This window comes from Triticum urartu, chromosome 2A (genome assembly GCF_056163025.1).
Source record: "Triticum urartu cultivar PI428250 chromosome 2A, HENAU_Tu73, whole genome shotgun sequence".
NCBI classification, from domain to species: domain Eukaryota; kingdom Viridiplantae; phylum Streptophyta; class Magnoliopsida; order Poales; family Poaceae; genus Triticum; species Triticum urartu.
Window position 1 is genome coordinate 688,400,168 of NC_141874.1, and position 13,919 is coordinate 688,414,086.

The window sequence follows — 13,919 nt, forward strand, 5'->3', positions numbered from 1 at the left end:
CAGATTTGCTAAGCACAAGTGTGGAATCTTCCGGATTAGTAACATGTGGCAGAATCCAATATGGTGGAGAGAATATCCAACGGTCAAGACTACTCGTATTTGCCACCTTTCAACCATTGGATCGGCTCCATCCAACAACCGATATTCAAAGTTAATCATACACTATATCATGATGAGATATAGGAATATGATATAAATATTTTCATTCCTTCCGCGTGCATCTTGTGTTATCTGAAAAAAAATTATGCCCGTTCCTCTATCGGTCTCTCCTTCTGCCCACCCCTCCTCTCGCCGATTGAGGCGGCGCCCTCCTTGCCTTCCCTCCAGGTGCTCCACATCTCTCAAGCGGCGGCACCTCTCTTCTTCCCATCTGGGTCTTTCGTGGTCGACGTTGCCTCACATCGGAGAAGCTCCCTGGTCTCTGGACGTGGAGATGGAGCTAAGGGCACCTCGATCTCACGACCTGTGCTGCGAATGAATCGCTTTTCTTCGGACTTGTATACATATAGTTATCTGGCCCCACAAATAAACCAATATACGATTAGATATACTACATAACATTACAGACATATACAAAGTCTTATACAACATAAAAAGACCATATACATAAACATATGTACGAATCTTGGCGCAGATCAACGGCCCATAAAAGCGCGTGCCCCGCACTTGTGCGCCGTAAATCCTGTACCTCCTCATTTGTTTTGTCCGAATTTCAATCAAAGGAAAAAAGAACTTCGCGCTGAAGTTCATCTCACTGAAAAAAAGGGAAGTCGCCGCTGCATTGTATATTGCTCTCCTCGGCCCGAGTGCTCTGCTCTTCTTCCCCATCCCTGCACTTTCCTCCACTGACCATCCTCCGGCGAACAACCGCTTCTGCCGGATCTGATGGAGGCCGCGATTGGGTGGCTGGTGCAGGCCATCCTCGGAACACTCCGAATCGACAAGCTGGATGCGTGGATCCGCCAAGCCGGGCTTGCTGACGACATCGAGAGGCTCCGGTGCGAGGTCGAGAGGGTCGATGCGGCGGTCAGCGCCATGAGGGGGCGGGCGGCCGTGAACGAGCCGCTGGCCCGGTCTCTCGCTCGCCTCATGGACCTACTCTACGAAGCCGACGATGTGGTCGACGACCTCGACTACTGCAGGCTCCAACAGCAGGTCCAAGAAGGTACGCGTAACCCCTGTAGATCCATCATATGCGGTACGAAGAGGGATTTCATCACATGCCTGGCACTAGTTTGCACTTGGATCATATGCGCATTTACCATGTCAATTTGATAAAAATGTCACCGGGCAAGACAGCAACTGTTCTGCTCTTTTTTCTACCCTTCAGTCTTCTCTAAATAGGCCCCGGATAACTCTGTCCCTAGAGAAAATGGCAGCTCACTAATGCACTCAATAGCAGTGAAACAAGTAGGCCCAAATAGCACTCAATAGTCATTAGTCAATACCATGTGGAAAAAAGGAACCGAGAGAGCACTGGACAATGTGTCGTTAAGTGTTCGCATCTGTGTTTCTTTCTTTAGTTCGGGTTTGGATCAGCCGAACTGCCTTGCTCATCAAATAGGCACATAACAAATGGGCAAAGAGAAAATGGGCAATATTATTAATTATTACCACAGAAAAGCCTGGTCAAATTATTGTTCTACTTTTCAAGCAAAAAAAATTTTATTATTCTACTTGTACCTGGTCAAAATTTCATTGGAAAAGTGGGCTATGATATGATCAAAATCAAAACTTTTGAGAGGCGTGTGATAAAATCTCTAGTCGCTCTCCCTACCGAAATGTGGCACGACGCAGTCACCAAAGATTTATTTTTCTTCCCGAGTCGTGAAAATGTGTTCTCCTAATCTTCTTCACATTCTTCTTCCATGCCGGTGACCACCCCACAACACAACTAGTACTAGAAAGAGGTGCGTGTGTGCAGGAACCAAGGCAGAAAAAGTTTGATGGGGTCATCTTGTACAGATGAACAGTGATTAGTACTAACATAGTGAAGGATTTCATAATTTAATTGGGGTCAACTTGTTAGCCGCCGGCCTGCTCCCTCTTTCAGTCCAGCGGACACACGAGCACACACGAAGTGAATCTGTGTTTGTCCTCCACACCGAGTTAACTGAACAAGAGACAGCAGAGGAGAGAAAACAGAGTAACCTATGTACACAGTAGTTTTTCAGGCAACGAATGCCAAATTTCCGTTATACTTCTCCAGCAACAAATGCTGGTTTATTTATACATGGACACAACCGACTCTTAACAGAACTCTCTACAATCTTGTTGAGCTGGCATACATTGTTCTGGACCAAATCCAACACAACACCCATGTAATACACTCATGACAGTTCCAACAAATGAAAACTGTCACAAACCAACTTGTTCACTTGCGCAACACATAGTACTCCCTCAGTCCGGAAATACTTGTCGCATAAATGGATAGAAATTGATGCATCTAGAACTAAAATACGTCTAGATACATCCATTTCTCCGACAAGTATTTCCGGACGGAGGGAGTATATCAGAAGACCAGAACAAGGTTTATACTAACACAACTGATCCCAGTACTTAAACACAGCTCAAAGGCCCTGTGTCTGTGCACGTGTGTCTATGTGTGTGTGTGTGGGGGGGGGGGGGGGGGGGGGGGGGTTGTCAAGCATGCATGCTAATTCACCTTTTTTTTTTCTGCAGTTGCATGGGGTGATCCTGGCAGAATGCGTGAAGCAGAGCGAGTAGATGAGAGATCGAGGGGAGGTGATGCTAATATACTTGGTACCAGTGGTGGCAAGAAATGGTCCAAAGCATGGTGTGATTTTGATATCACAGAGGAGAACAACGGAAAGCCTGTGAAAGCAAAGTTTAAACACTGTCAAAAAGCAGTTAAGTGCGGAAGCGACAGAGGGACGTCAATCTTGAACAACCATGTCAAGAGTGAGGGTTGTAAGAACCCCAGAGCAACCGACCAGCCGCCATATTTTTCATGGTACATATTGTAAAGAGTAACATATGTTTTCCTCTAGATCCTAAATATTTCCATCCACGCACCTGTTTTCATTTTCAATGTTTTTTTAACTTATATAATCAACCCACTATTGTGATTCTAGTAGTTGTAAAGTATTTTATCATTGGGGTGGATGTCCACCCGATATTCAAAATGTATTTTCTCTATAAAAGAGTTGTAAAAATAAAAATAAGAAAATATTTGCACGTATACATTGTGCTCTGATAGGTAACAGGTAACCTTGGAAAATTTTATGCTAGATGTGGCTATATTTGTCCTTCATAAATAAATCAAATCAGTTCAGCTTCAACCATGAAGATTGGAGAGTGTATGTGTTCAGAGTGCACAAAATTTCTCTTTGTACAGAATGCATACGGGCATATTTGTATACCAAATTATACAAGAATACATGTTATAGCATGATGTTTGTCTGGACAATATTTCACTTTTTTCCACAGCATTTTGAGTTAAAAAAATATTGCATTTCGGATAGAAATTGGAGAAAATGTTGCATTTCTAATAGCCAATCTACAATGTCTCTTTTTATTGCAGCATCTGTGATGCTACTGCAAATGCTGCACCTGTTGTAATTGGTGATTTGTTCAGCAGAAAAAGGAGAAGAGATGAGGAGTTGGCACAAACCACCGCAGCTAACATTAACCTTTGGCACAAGGCAGATTGTTTCAATAGGATACAGGAAATAACTCAGCAGTTACAAGACATCCTTGAGGATGTGAGTGGTGTTCTCAAGATGCATGGATCGGCCTCTATTACAAGCTCAAATGATATGTGCCCAACAACATCAAGTCTTAATCAGCAAAAAGTGTATGGGAGAGATTCAGAGATGAGCACCATCATAAAGATGATTACATCTGATAAACATGAAGGTGTGTCTGTACTGCCTATTGTAGGCATTGGAGGAGTTGGCAAGACAACTCTCACACAACTCGTATATAATGATCCAACAGTAAAAGAGCAGTTTGAACGGAAATGGCTATGGGTGTCAAACAACTTTGATGAAGTAAGGCTTACAAGAGAGATGTTAGACTTCATTTCTCAAGAAAGTCATGAAGGAATAAATGATTTTGTGAAGCTTCAGGAGATCTTGAAGGTACATATGGAGTTCCAGTCGGAAAGGTTTCTGCTCATTTTAGATGATGTCTGGGACACTCTGGATGATTACCTATGGAACAAACTGTTGTCTCCAATGCTATCAACTCGTGTGAAGGGCAATGTGATTATTATCACAACTAGAGATTTCTCTGTTGCACAAAGGATAGGTACCCTCGAACCGGTCAACTTAGGTGCTTTGGCAAATGATGATTTTTGGTTATTGTTCAAATCATGTGCATTTGGTGATGAGAACTGCGAAGAGCATCAAACTCTAGGCATCATTGGGCATCAAATAGCAGAGAAGTTAATGGGCAACCCGTTAGCAGCTGGATCTGCAGGAGAACTATTAAGAAAGCAGCTTACTGTTGATCATTGGAGTACCATTTTGAAGAATGAATGTTGGAAATCCTTGCAACTAAGCAGGGGCATCATGTCTGCTTTAAAGCTTAGCTATGATCAACTACCCTACCATCTACAACAATGTTGCTCATACGTTTCTATATTTCCCTACAACCATCAGTTTCTTGGTGATGAGTTGGTCCGCATTTGGATTTCACAGGGATTTGTGAAGTGTAACCACTCAGGTAAGAAATTGGAGGAGACAGGACATGATTATCTGACTGATTTGGTGAATCTAGGCTTCTTGCAGCAAGTTGAATGCAAAGATGAGAGCACGCGTTTGCGAGATGAAATTTTTGTCATGAGAGTCCATAATCGAGTTGTAAGAGAAGAGCCATTTCAAGGCAGACAAACTTCCTATGCTATGTGTGGCCTTATGCATGATTTTGGACGGGTGGTTTCAAGAAATGAGTGTGCAATTATAGATGATCTATGGTGCAATGAAATTTTGCCAACTGTACAACATTTGTCAATAGTAACCGACTCTGCATACTGCAAGAATCAGGATGGAAGGATACCACGTAGCTACAAGTTTGAAGAAAATTTGAGAAATACAGTTACATCAGTAAGAAGATTGAGGACACTGGTGTTAATTGGGCAGTATGACTCTTTCTTCTTCCAATCCTTTCAAGATATATTCAAAAAGGCACATAATTTGCGTCTGCTGCAAATGTCTGCAACAGCTTCTGATTTTAGTTCCTTCGTGTGCACTTTAGTAAATCCTACCCATCTTCGCTATCTGAAGGCTCCTACGCCAGGAGTGGCTTTACCTCAAGTTTTGAGCAAGTTCTACCATCTTCAAGTATTAGACACTGGCTCATACATTGATCCAATGATACCTAATGGTATCCATAATCTTGTGAGCCTGCGTCATATTGTTGTAGAAGGACTATCCTCTTCCATTCCTTGCATTGGTAAAATGACATCCCTTCTGGAGCTACATGATTTTAGGGTTCAAAATACTAGCAGCTTTGAGATAACACAACTTCAGTCCATGAACGAGCTTCTGCAACTAGGTGTCTCACGACTTGAAAATGTTACCACTAAAGATGAGGCTGATGGAGCAAAATTGAGGGACAAAATACACTTAGAAAAGCTGCGCTTGTCGTGGAAGTATAATGATCACAGCGGCAAAGCAAGAGAGGTGCTCGAGGGTCTTGAACCACATCCAGGCTTAAAGCATCTGCGGATATTTGGGTACAATGGTACTACTTCCCCAACTTGGCTTGCCAGCAATTTTTCAGTTACCTCTTTGCAGACGCTTCATCTAGAGGATTGTGGAGAATGGCAAATACTTCCATCTTTGGAAATGCTTCCGTTTCTTACGAAGTTGACGTTGTGCAACATGCAGAAAGTAATGGAAGCAACGTTTCCTTCATTGGAGGAGCTGGTTTTAGTTGAAATGCCAAAGTTGGAGAAATGTTCCTGCAGTTCCCTGTGGAATATGAACTCTAGTTTAAGAGTACTGAATATCAAGATGTGTAGTGCACTGAAGGTGTTTGATTTGCTTGATGGGGGCATTAAATTCGAAAGCAAGCAGAAATCATGGTTGCCCGGTCTTAGAAAGCTAATTATCTACGATTGTCCTCACTTGGAAGTAATGCACCCTCTTCCACCTTCAATCACATGTTCTGAATTCTTTATCAACAGAGTTTCAACACTGCCAAGGATGGAGGGATCATCCGGAGAAACATTAAAAATCAACGGCCCAATTTCTTTACATGCTGGGTGGTTTTGTGAGATGTGGACACTGGATGACAGAATATTAGCATTCCATAATCTAAGGGGTCTTAAGTACTTGTGTATCAGATATTGCCGGAATCTGATGTCTATTCCATTTGAAGGTTTTCGTCAGCTAGTCTCCTTAAAGAGTTTGGAAATAAGCGATTGTGGAAAACTTTTCTCTCTAGATATACCAGAGTGTGCCCAAGAAGATGTGGTAGTTGCAAATTGTACTGCCCTCCCATCTCTTGAAAATCTCAGAATTCATTCTTGTGGTATAACAGGGAAGTGGCTATCTTTGATGCTGCGACATGCGACGGCTCTAATGGTGTTCAATTTATGGGACTGCCCACAGATAACACAGTTATCAATAGAAGAGGGAGAAAACAGTCAGCCAAATCTTATCTCAACCATGCAAGCTTCTTCATCAGGCTATTCAAATGACTCATTGACAAGCTCAGCTCCAGACGGACTCTTGCACATTCCGTTAAATGTCCTCTCCTCTCTCAAGGAGATGGAAATTAGGGTATCCCCTTATCTAACATTTTGCCATAGCAAGGAAGGCTTATCTGGATTTACCTCCCTCGAGAAGCTAACAATTTGGTCTTGCCCTGAGCTGCTCTCATCTTCGGTGAATATTGATGGAAATGGTGGCCAGGTGAATGGAAGGTGTCTCCTCCCTCAATCACTTGGACATCTCGTGATAAACAGTTATTCTCGAGCAATGCTGCAACCATGCTTTCCAAGGAATCTCACCTGCCTTAAAAAATTCCAAATATACAATCGAAGTTTGGAGTCTCTACAGCTACAGTCATGCACGGCACTGGAGGAGTTGTATATTTCGGGATGTCCATCGCTCGCCGCACTAGAGGGCTTCCAGTTCCTTAAGCATTTGAGTTTATTCAGCACCCCCAATTTGCCACCATTTCTAGAGCATGTGTCAGGGCAAGGTTATGAGCTATGCCCTCAATTGGAAAAGCTTGTGACCAGTGACCCCTGTGTCCTTACCACGCCATTCTGCAAGCAGCTCACATCCCTACAACGCTTAGAACTTCGAAGTTGCGAGAGTGAAGCAACACGGCTAACAGATGAGCAAGCGGGAGCGCTTCTGCTCATCACGTCCCTGGAAGAGCTCCAGTTTTGGAAATGCAGGTATCTCGTAGATCTTCCTGCGGAGCTGCACCGCCTTCCCTCCCTCAAGAAGCTGGAGATCGATAATTGTCACCGCATGTTGTGGCTGCCAGTAAAGGGCCTGCCACCTTCGCTGGAAGAACTGAATATAACCTGCCATGGCGGTTGCAGCATGGTTCTGGCTACTCAATGCAGGTGGCTAGCAACAAGAAAGCTAAAGGTCAAAATTGATGGAAAATATGTGAACTGATGACTGGGTTAAGCACATACTTATATCCACGCAACGCATATCACTGAGTTGTTTCAAAGGTATATACTTCTACCATGATCATGCTATGTCAGAGTTGCACATCACAAAGTAAGCAATCTCATAGCAGGCATGCCACTCATTTATTGCTGCAGCTTGCAGGCGCTGTGTCTTCTGGATAATGCAATTGTATGCTCTTTGACAGTGTTCAGTGCAAATCTGCTTTTGCTGCATCACAAGCTTATGTTTGGAAGGCCAAGAGCTTAAGTGCATCTTTCTTCCTTGCACCAGTTCTATTTTTTCCCTCTGGAATATAAGAAATGGAAAGCAGTTGGTAGGAGTTAAGAAATGGACTTCCTCCCATATGAACTGAAAGCAGTCAACAGGCATTCTTCCAGTCGGTTCTGCTGTATTTGTCTCATCTAATGACCTCAAAAGGATGATTAATTTGCATCTGGACTACAGGCGGATCTGCATTAGATCAATTCTGATGTTGATTCACAAGTTGGTGTCATGGAGCCCATCAAGACCTTCCTTGCTGCATCATACCAATTCACTCGGCGATAATTCAATCCGGAACCCGAGCACAGATGCACCCCTTGAACAGTAAAATTCAAAAATTCCAATTTTTTTTTTGTGGTGCAAGATGCTCCTGTGCGTGAACTCCGTGCAAATTTTTGTGAAGTTTGGGAGGAGCGGAGGGATGGTTGTGTAGCAGCGGCGGTCACATCGCATGTACCTGCTGGGATCAGGAAATCTGGTTTTCACCTGATACTTCGCCTTTTATCATTGTAATATGTTGAATTCTTTCTAATTTTGCGCACAACAACAAATCCTATGCAAGGCATTGTCTGTTGATGTCAAACTTCTAGTTTACCCTGTTGCTAGCATTCACAAATGCAAAGTGTACAAACAACATTTACATTTCCCATGGTGGTGAACTATTGGCCTTCCACGGTAAAAAAAACTATTGACCTTCACTAAAAAGACCTTCTTTGTGGGTGAACTACAACAATTTGGATTCATAGAAAAAAAAAAGACACAGGCATGATCAAGAGGCAGAAATTGAGATCACACTTTCAGATTCTACAGATATAACACAAATGCACAATATATTGTCATACGAAGCTAGCATAATAAATTGTCAGCCAAAGCTAATTAATTAGATAATGAGGACGTTGATAAAAACTAGCATATCCAAGTGAAACATAGAGTATAAAGGAGCAAACTGCATATTAATATTGGTCTACCACAATGCAATGCATTGCACTCTAAGATAAGAGCCCTGCTAGAGACGGCTATGCTGATGCAACAGACGGACACACATCAGCTGGTGTAGCTGCCATCTAGCCTGCGCACCTCCACCTTGAGCACATGGCGGTCGCCGCCGCCTTGGCCGAGCGCTCGGAAGAAGCAGGTCTCGCCGACGCGGAGGTGGTTGTCGACGCAGAACTGGTGCCACCCGTACCGGAACGACGTGCGGGCCTTGCGACGCACATTGTGGACGTTCTTCAGGTTCACCGTCCACGACTCGCCCCCCATCCGCAGCAGCACCTTCTTCCTCTCCGCGTACCCATGCGCCAGGCTGAACTCCCGCGGCACGTTCTGCGTCGATCGGCGGCGACGGAGTTAGTTACAACTTACAAGGACGAAAGTGCACGTGTGATCGAACAGAGTAAGAGCATTACTAGTAGAACTCTCAAATCCTCAAACCCTCACTAGCATTTTAAGGATTCAAAAATGATCTTTTTATGCACTTTTACGGGTTGAAAAACAGGGGCAAAGATTAGAACCCTCAAACCCAACCCTTACAACGGAATATTCCTCATGAACGACATTGTCGTTGCGCGTCGGAGGTCGACAAGGCGGCCGCCGGCGACGAGGGCGACTAGCAGCGGCGGTCGCGGGCGTGCGCGCGGGAGTTGGGAGGATTTTTCCCTCCCGCGCAAGTATAACTGCCAAATGAGGGTTGGGATAGGTTTTGCTCCCCAACCCTTACTTTTGAGGATTGGGAGAGGGTTTAAAGGTTGGACCTTTAAAAAAATTTGAGGGTTTGAGGGTTAAGGGGTTCTAGTCTATGGCTTTTTTTCGACGAAAACTGTAAAAAAACAGTTATTTTTAAGGGTTTGAGAGTTTGAAGGCTCTACTAGTAATGCTCTAAGGGACTCTCTCACCAGGTACTGCCCGTTCTTGGTGACAAAGTGGCATTCCTTGAGCATGACGACGAACTGCGACGGCGGCGCGTAGACGCCGACGGTGTTGATGTCCATCTCCTCCGACTCCGAACTGCCGCTGCTGTTCGCCCGCTTAGTGACCGGTGTTTTGCCAACTCTGGTCCTTGGCCGCAGCCTTTTCCTCTCACATGCCCCCTGTTCTGTTGATGTGGCCTCTGCTTCCTTCGATCCCTTTGGATCATCCCCGTTGCTGCTTCCTTTGCCCTTGGCTACCAATGGCTCCTCCGCTCCAACTTCAACTTTAAGCTGATCAGTCAGCATTTCACAGCTTGGTTCAGAGTCCGCTCCAACTTCAACTTTAACCTGGTCAGCCAGCATCTCACAGCTTGGTTCAGAGTGAGCAGCAGAGGAATCCTTGGAGTGTCCCTCGGTGGCCAATCCTTGGTCGAGATGCTGAGCGTGAGGCAGAGCATCTACTTGGAGGTGCCAGGTTTCGTTGGCCCCGTGGAACTGGAACGCATCCCGGACGGCCATGGAGTCGGCGAGGTGGAACCACGAGCCTCCCTGGTCGACCTGCTCAAGGCATCAGCATTTGACATGGATCAGCGGGCATGTTAATTAAAATCGACGGATCAGCCAAATTCCGTGATGGATTGGACAGTACCTTGACGGATTGGACGGCGATCTGGCCATAGTTGGGGAAACATGCGGCGTGCTCATGACTCACTCTGCCTGGTACAAGCCAAAAAAGGAAATTAACTCAAGATTGGGGTTTTGTCAGCTCAGGCCGAAACGAATTGATCTGATTTGATTTGCAATCAAGAGAAGTAGCCAAGATTTGTTCTAGAGGCGAGAGGATTGAACCATCGCAAAGCCAGCCAGCCGGCCGTGGACAAGCAAGAACAGTTCAAAAAGGAAGGTACAGAAGCAAGAAAATACGCACGCTTGAGGTCGGCGACGGTGGTGGATGCGGCGGGGAATGAGACGGCGAGGCGGGTGCCGAGGCTCATCTCCAGGAAGACGGTGGCGACGTCGCCGGCGGCCATCTGCCCGATCTGATTCTCCTCTCCTTTCCCGAAATGGCAATTCCTCTTCGCTTCCTTGGCTAGTTCTGTGTGCGCGGGCGCGAGTGGGTGAGTGAGAGGCAGGGGAGTGAGAAGGGACGGGGAAGGAAGGAAGGGAAGGGGATGGCACGGTGACAGCTGAAGCTCCTCACTTGTACGCTCACACTTGGGTGGTTGGTTGTATTCAGATGAGCAATGATACAAAGCTTTTAATGACTTTACCAAGGTGCTTAGGGCAACTCTAGCAGACCCCACATTTTGCCGAACTATAAACTGTGTTTACAGTTTGCACGGGGGCGTTTATAAAGACTGAAAAATGCGGCGGCAGAACAGAAACTGCAAACAAACCCGTAATATTAAAAAAAAAGTTGTTTCGCGCGAGAAATTTAAGCAGCAGCTCGCCGGAGCTCACTCGCATAGATGGTTCTTCTTCGCATAAGTTCGTACACAACACATACATACATATTAAAGGTCAGAGATGCTAGACAGGGCCTACGCTACCGTACCATTACAACAAAATTGAGCTCACCGGAGCTCCTGTGGTAGCTGCCCACCAGCGGCCCTCAGTCGGAGTCGAGGTCGACGTAGAGCTTCGCCTGCTCCGCCTTCATCACGCGCAGGTCAGCCTCCTTCTATGCGTGCGCCTGCGATGTCGTGACGCCCGTCTGGAAGAAGAGCCGCTCGTATTCGAGCTCGCGCCGGATGCACTCTTCAATCTCCTCCTTCTCCCTCGCCGACAGCTCGAGGACGACGCGCTCGAGGAACTCCTCCATCCCGGGGGGGAGGTAGTCCTCGGGCCCGATGACGCCTTGGTGCGGCGGCGCTTCGGGCACGGCCTCCTCCGGCTCCCTCTTCACCGGAACGAGCCGCGAGCTTGATGCGCCCGCAGATGAGCTCCCCGCGGACCAGTTCCCGGAGGAGGCGTGGCGGTGACGGGCGAGCTCGCGATCGAAGTCCTCGAGCTCGCGGCGGTCGAAGGCCGGCGGCGGCCGGGTACTGCGGTTGAGCCACCGACGCGCCCCCCGCTTGCGGGTGGCGTCAGATCTGGCGCAGCGGCGGCGCTCCGCCTCATCCTCAGAGTCGTCCATGGCTTTCGCAGGCTCGCCGGCGGCGACAAATCGAGCGGCGCGGTGGGGAATTGGGGGCAAACGCGGCTGCGGGGGGATAGGGTTTCGACCCGCATCTGCCTCGCAAGCTCGCAGTTATACTGGTTCGGGATAGCGTTTGCGGGCTGCGGCAAAAATGTTTACGGGCCGGACACCGATGCAGGCTCTGGTCTAGCTAGAATAATGGGCCGAGCCTGTATAATCGCCGGAATTATGCGGGTTCGCGCCGGATGTGGGGTCTGCTAGAATTGCTCTTAGGTGGGATAAACTGATTGGAGGAATAAGGAGTGGAGGGCCCACACCCCCTGAAAATCAGGAGGGGTTGAGGTTTAGTTAGTTAAGAAATCCCGTAAACCACCCATATTACCCCGTAGCTCTAGAATTTTCGTATTCAGATGCACCAAGTACACAAACCATTTAATTTAATGAGAGTACAATTACACTTGTACCGAGCTACGAAGCAACATATGTGATTTCCTTAGCCATAGCAGCAGAACACCACATCTCTCTTTACAATTCCTATTTTGTTCTTTTATTTTTTGGGTTTGCAACCCAGCGCTCATCTCATCACTTAGACCGTATTTTGTCGTCATGCGAGAACAACCCCCGCGTCGCGCCCCGCGCGGCCGACTCGGGAGGAGGCAACCAACTCTAGCCGCTGGACTCACCGCTCCTCTCTTCCTCCCCTTGTAGCTGGAGGATGCCACTTGGTTAAGCCCGGGCGGCCGACAACGGTGGCGGGGGCTCACATCGCTCTCTCATGGCGGCTAAGTGCGCAGGGCGTGCGGGGGTGCAAGCCCTATCTAGGCCAAAGCAGCGCGGTGCCGTGCCTGCTCCCGTCGGTGGCATGGGGCTGATGGGTGGTTGAGGCGGCGCCTGCTCCCGACGGTGGCTTGGGACTGATGGGGGGTTGCGGCGGCGCCGATGGGGCACCATGGAGAGCTTGGTGGTGTTGAGCTGGGACTTATGTGCGCGGGCCGGTCTTCGACCAGATCCGGTCAGATTTGGCGCGCGGAGGGCCGTCGTGCGCCAGGCTTTCTGCTGGTAGTGAAGGAAATATGCCCTAGAGGCAATAATAAAGTTATTATTTATTTCCTTATATCATGATAAATGTTTATTATTCATGCTAGATTTGTATTAACCGGAAACATAATACTTGTGTGAATACATAGACAAACAAAGTGTCACTAGTATGTCTCTACTTGACTAGCTCGTTAATCGAAGATGGTTATGTTTCCTAACCATAAACAAAAGAGTTGTTATTTGATTAACGGGATCACATCATTAGGAGAATGATGTGATTGACATGACCCATTCCATTAGCTTAGCACCCGATCGTTTAGTATGTTGCTATTGCTTTCTTCATGACTTATACATGTTCCTATGACTATGAGATTATGCAACTCCCGTTTGCCGGAGGAACACTTTGTGTGCTACCAAACGTCACAACGTAACTGGGTGATTATAAAGGAGCTCTACAGGTGTCTCCAAAGGTACATGTTGGGTTGGCGTATTTCGAGATTAGGATTTGTCACTCCGATTGTCGGAGAGGTATCTCTGGGCCCTCTCGGTAATGCACATCACATAAGCCTTGCAAGCATTGCAACTAATGAGTTAGTTGTGAGATGATGTATTACGGAACGAGTAAAGAGACTTGCCGGTAACGAGATTGAACTAGGTATTAAGATACCGACGATCGAATCTCGGGCAAGTAACATACCGATGACAAAGGAAACAACGTATGTTGTTATGCGGTCTGACTGATAAAGATCTTCGTAGAATATGTGGAAGCCAATATGAGCATCCAGGTTCCGCTATTGGTTATTGACCGGAGACGTGTCTCGGTCATGTCTACATTGTTCTCGAACCCGCAGGGTCCGCACGCTTAAGGTTACGATGACAGTTATATTATGAGTTTATGCATTTTGATGTACCTAAGATTGTTCGGAGTCCCGGATGTGATCACGGACA

General features: G+C 46.7%; 2 protein-coding genes across 3 annotated transcripts; one reads left to right on the top strand and one right to left on the bottom strand.

Moving 5' to 3' along the window:
* The first annotated feature begins 723 nt into the window (after positions 1-723).
* On the top strand, positions 724-8,462 carry LOC125539737 (putative disease resistance protein RGA1). 2 transcript variants are annotated; one of them, XR_015617408.1, is made up of 4 exons: positions 725-1,165; positions 2,683-2,974; positions 3,545-7,666; positions 7,760-8,462. XR_015617408.1 is itself a non-coding variant. In XM_087544944.1 (3 exons), the coding sequence occupies exons 1-3, from the start codon at positions 886-888 to the stop codon at positions 7,605-7,607; spliced, it is 4,635 nt and encodes a 1,544-aa protein (XP_087401070.1). In that variant the 5' UTR covers positions 724-885; the 3' UTR covers positions 7,608-8,462. The 2 variants fall into 2 exon arrangements, 1 of the variants encoding a protein (XP_087401070.1); XM_087544944.1 differs by having other exon boundaries at positions 724-1,165; positions 3,545-8,462.
* Positions 8,463-8,669: 207 nt separating this feature from the next.
* Positions 8,670-10,998, bottom strand: LOC125534103 (uncharacterized). Its single transcript, XM_048697399.2, has 4 exons — positions 10,722-10,998; positions 10,443-10,510; positions 9,779-10,351; positions 8,670-9,209 (listed from the first exon to the last, which is right to left on the bottom strand). The coding sequence occupies exons 1-4, from the start codon at positions 10,822-10,824 to the stop codon at positions 8,931-8,933; spliced, it is 1,023 nt and encodes a 340-aa protein (XP_048553356.1). The 5' UTR covers positions 10,825-10,998; the 3' UTR covers positions 8,670-8,930.
* Positions 10,999-13,919: the final 2,921 nt, after the last annotated feature.

Excerpts from the sequence above, each read along its gene's own strand:
- LOC125539737 (XM_087544944.1), top strand. The coding sequence starts at position 886 with ATGGAGGCCGCGATTGGGTGGCTGGTGCAGGCCATCCTCGGAACACTC. Across the intron at positions 1,166-2,682 it reads CCAACAGCAGGTCCAAGAAG|TTGCATGGGGTGATCCTGGC; the intron begins GTACGCGTAACC and ends TTTTTTCTGCAG. Across the intron at positions 2,975-3,544 it reads CAGCCGCCATATTTTTCATG|CATCTGTGATGCTACTGCAA; the intron begins GTACATATTGTA and ends TTTTTATTGCAG.
- LOC125534103 (XM_048697399.2), bottom strand. The coding sequence starts at position 10,824 with ATGGCCGCCGGCGACGTCGCCACCGTCTTCCTGGAGATGAGCCTCGGC. Across the intron at positions 10,511-10,721 it reads CACCGTCGCCGACCTCAAGC|GCAGAGTGAGTCATGAGCAC; the intron begins GTGCGTATTTTC and ends GGCTTGTACCAG. Across the intron at positions 9,210-9,778 it reads CCAAGAACGGGCAGTACCTG|AACGTGCCGCGGGAGTTCAG; the intron begins GTGAGAGAGTCC and ends CGATCGACGCAG.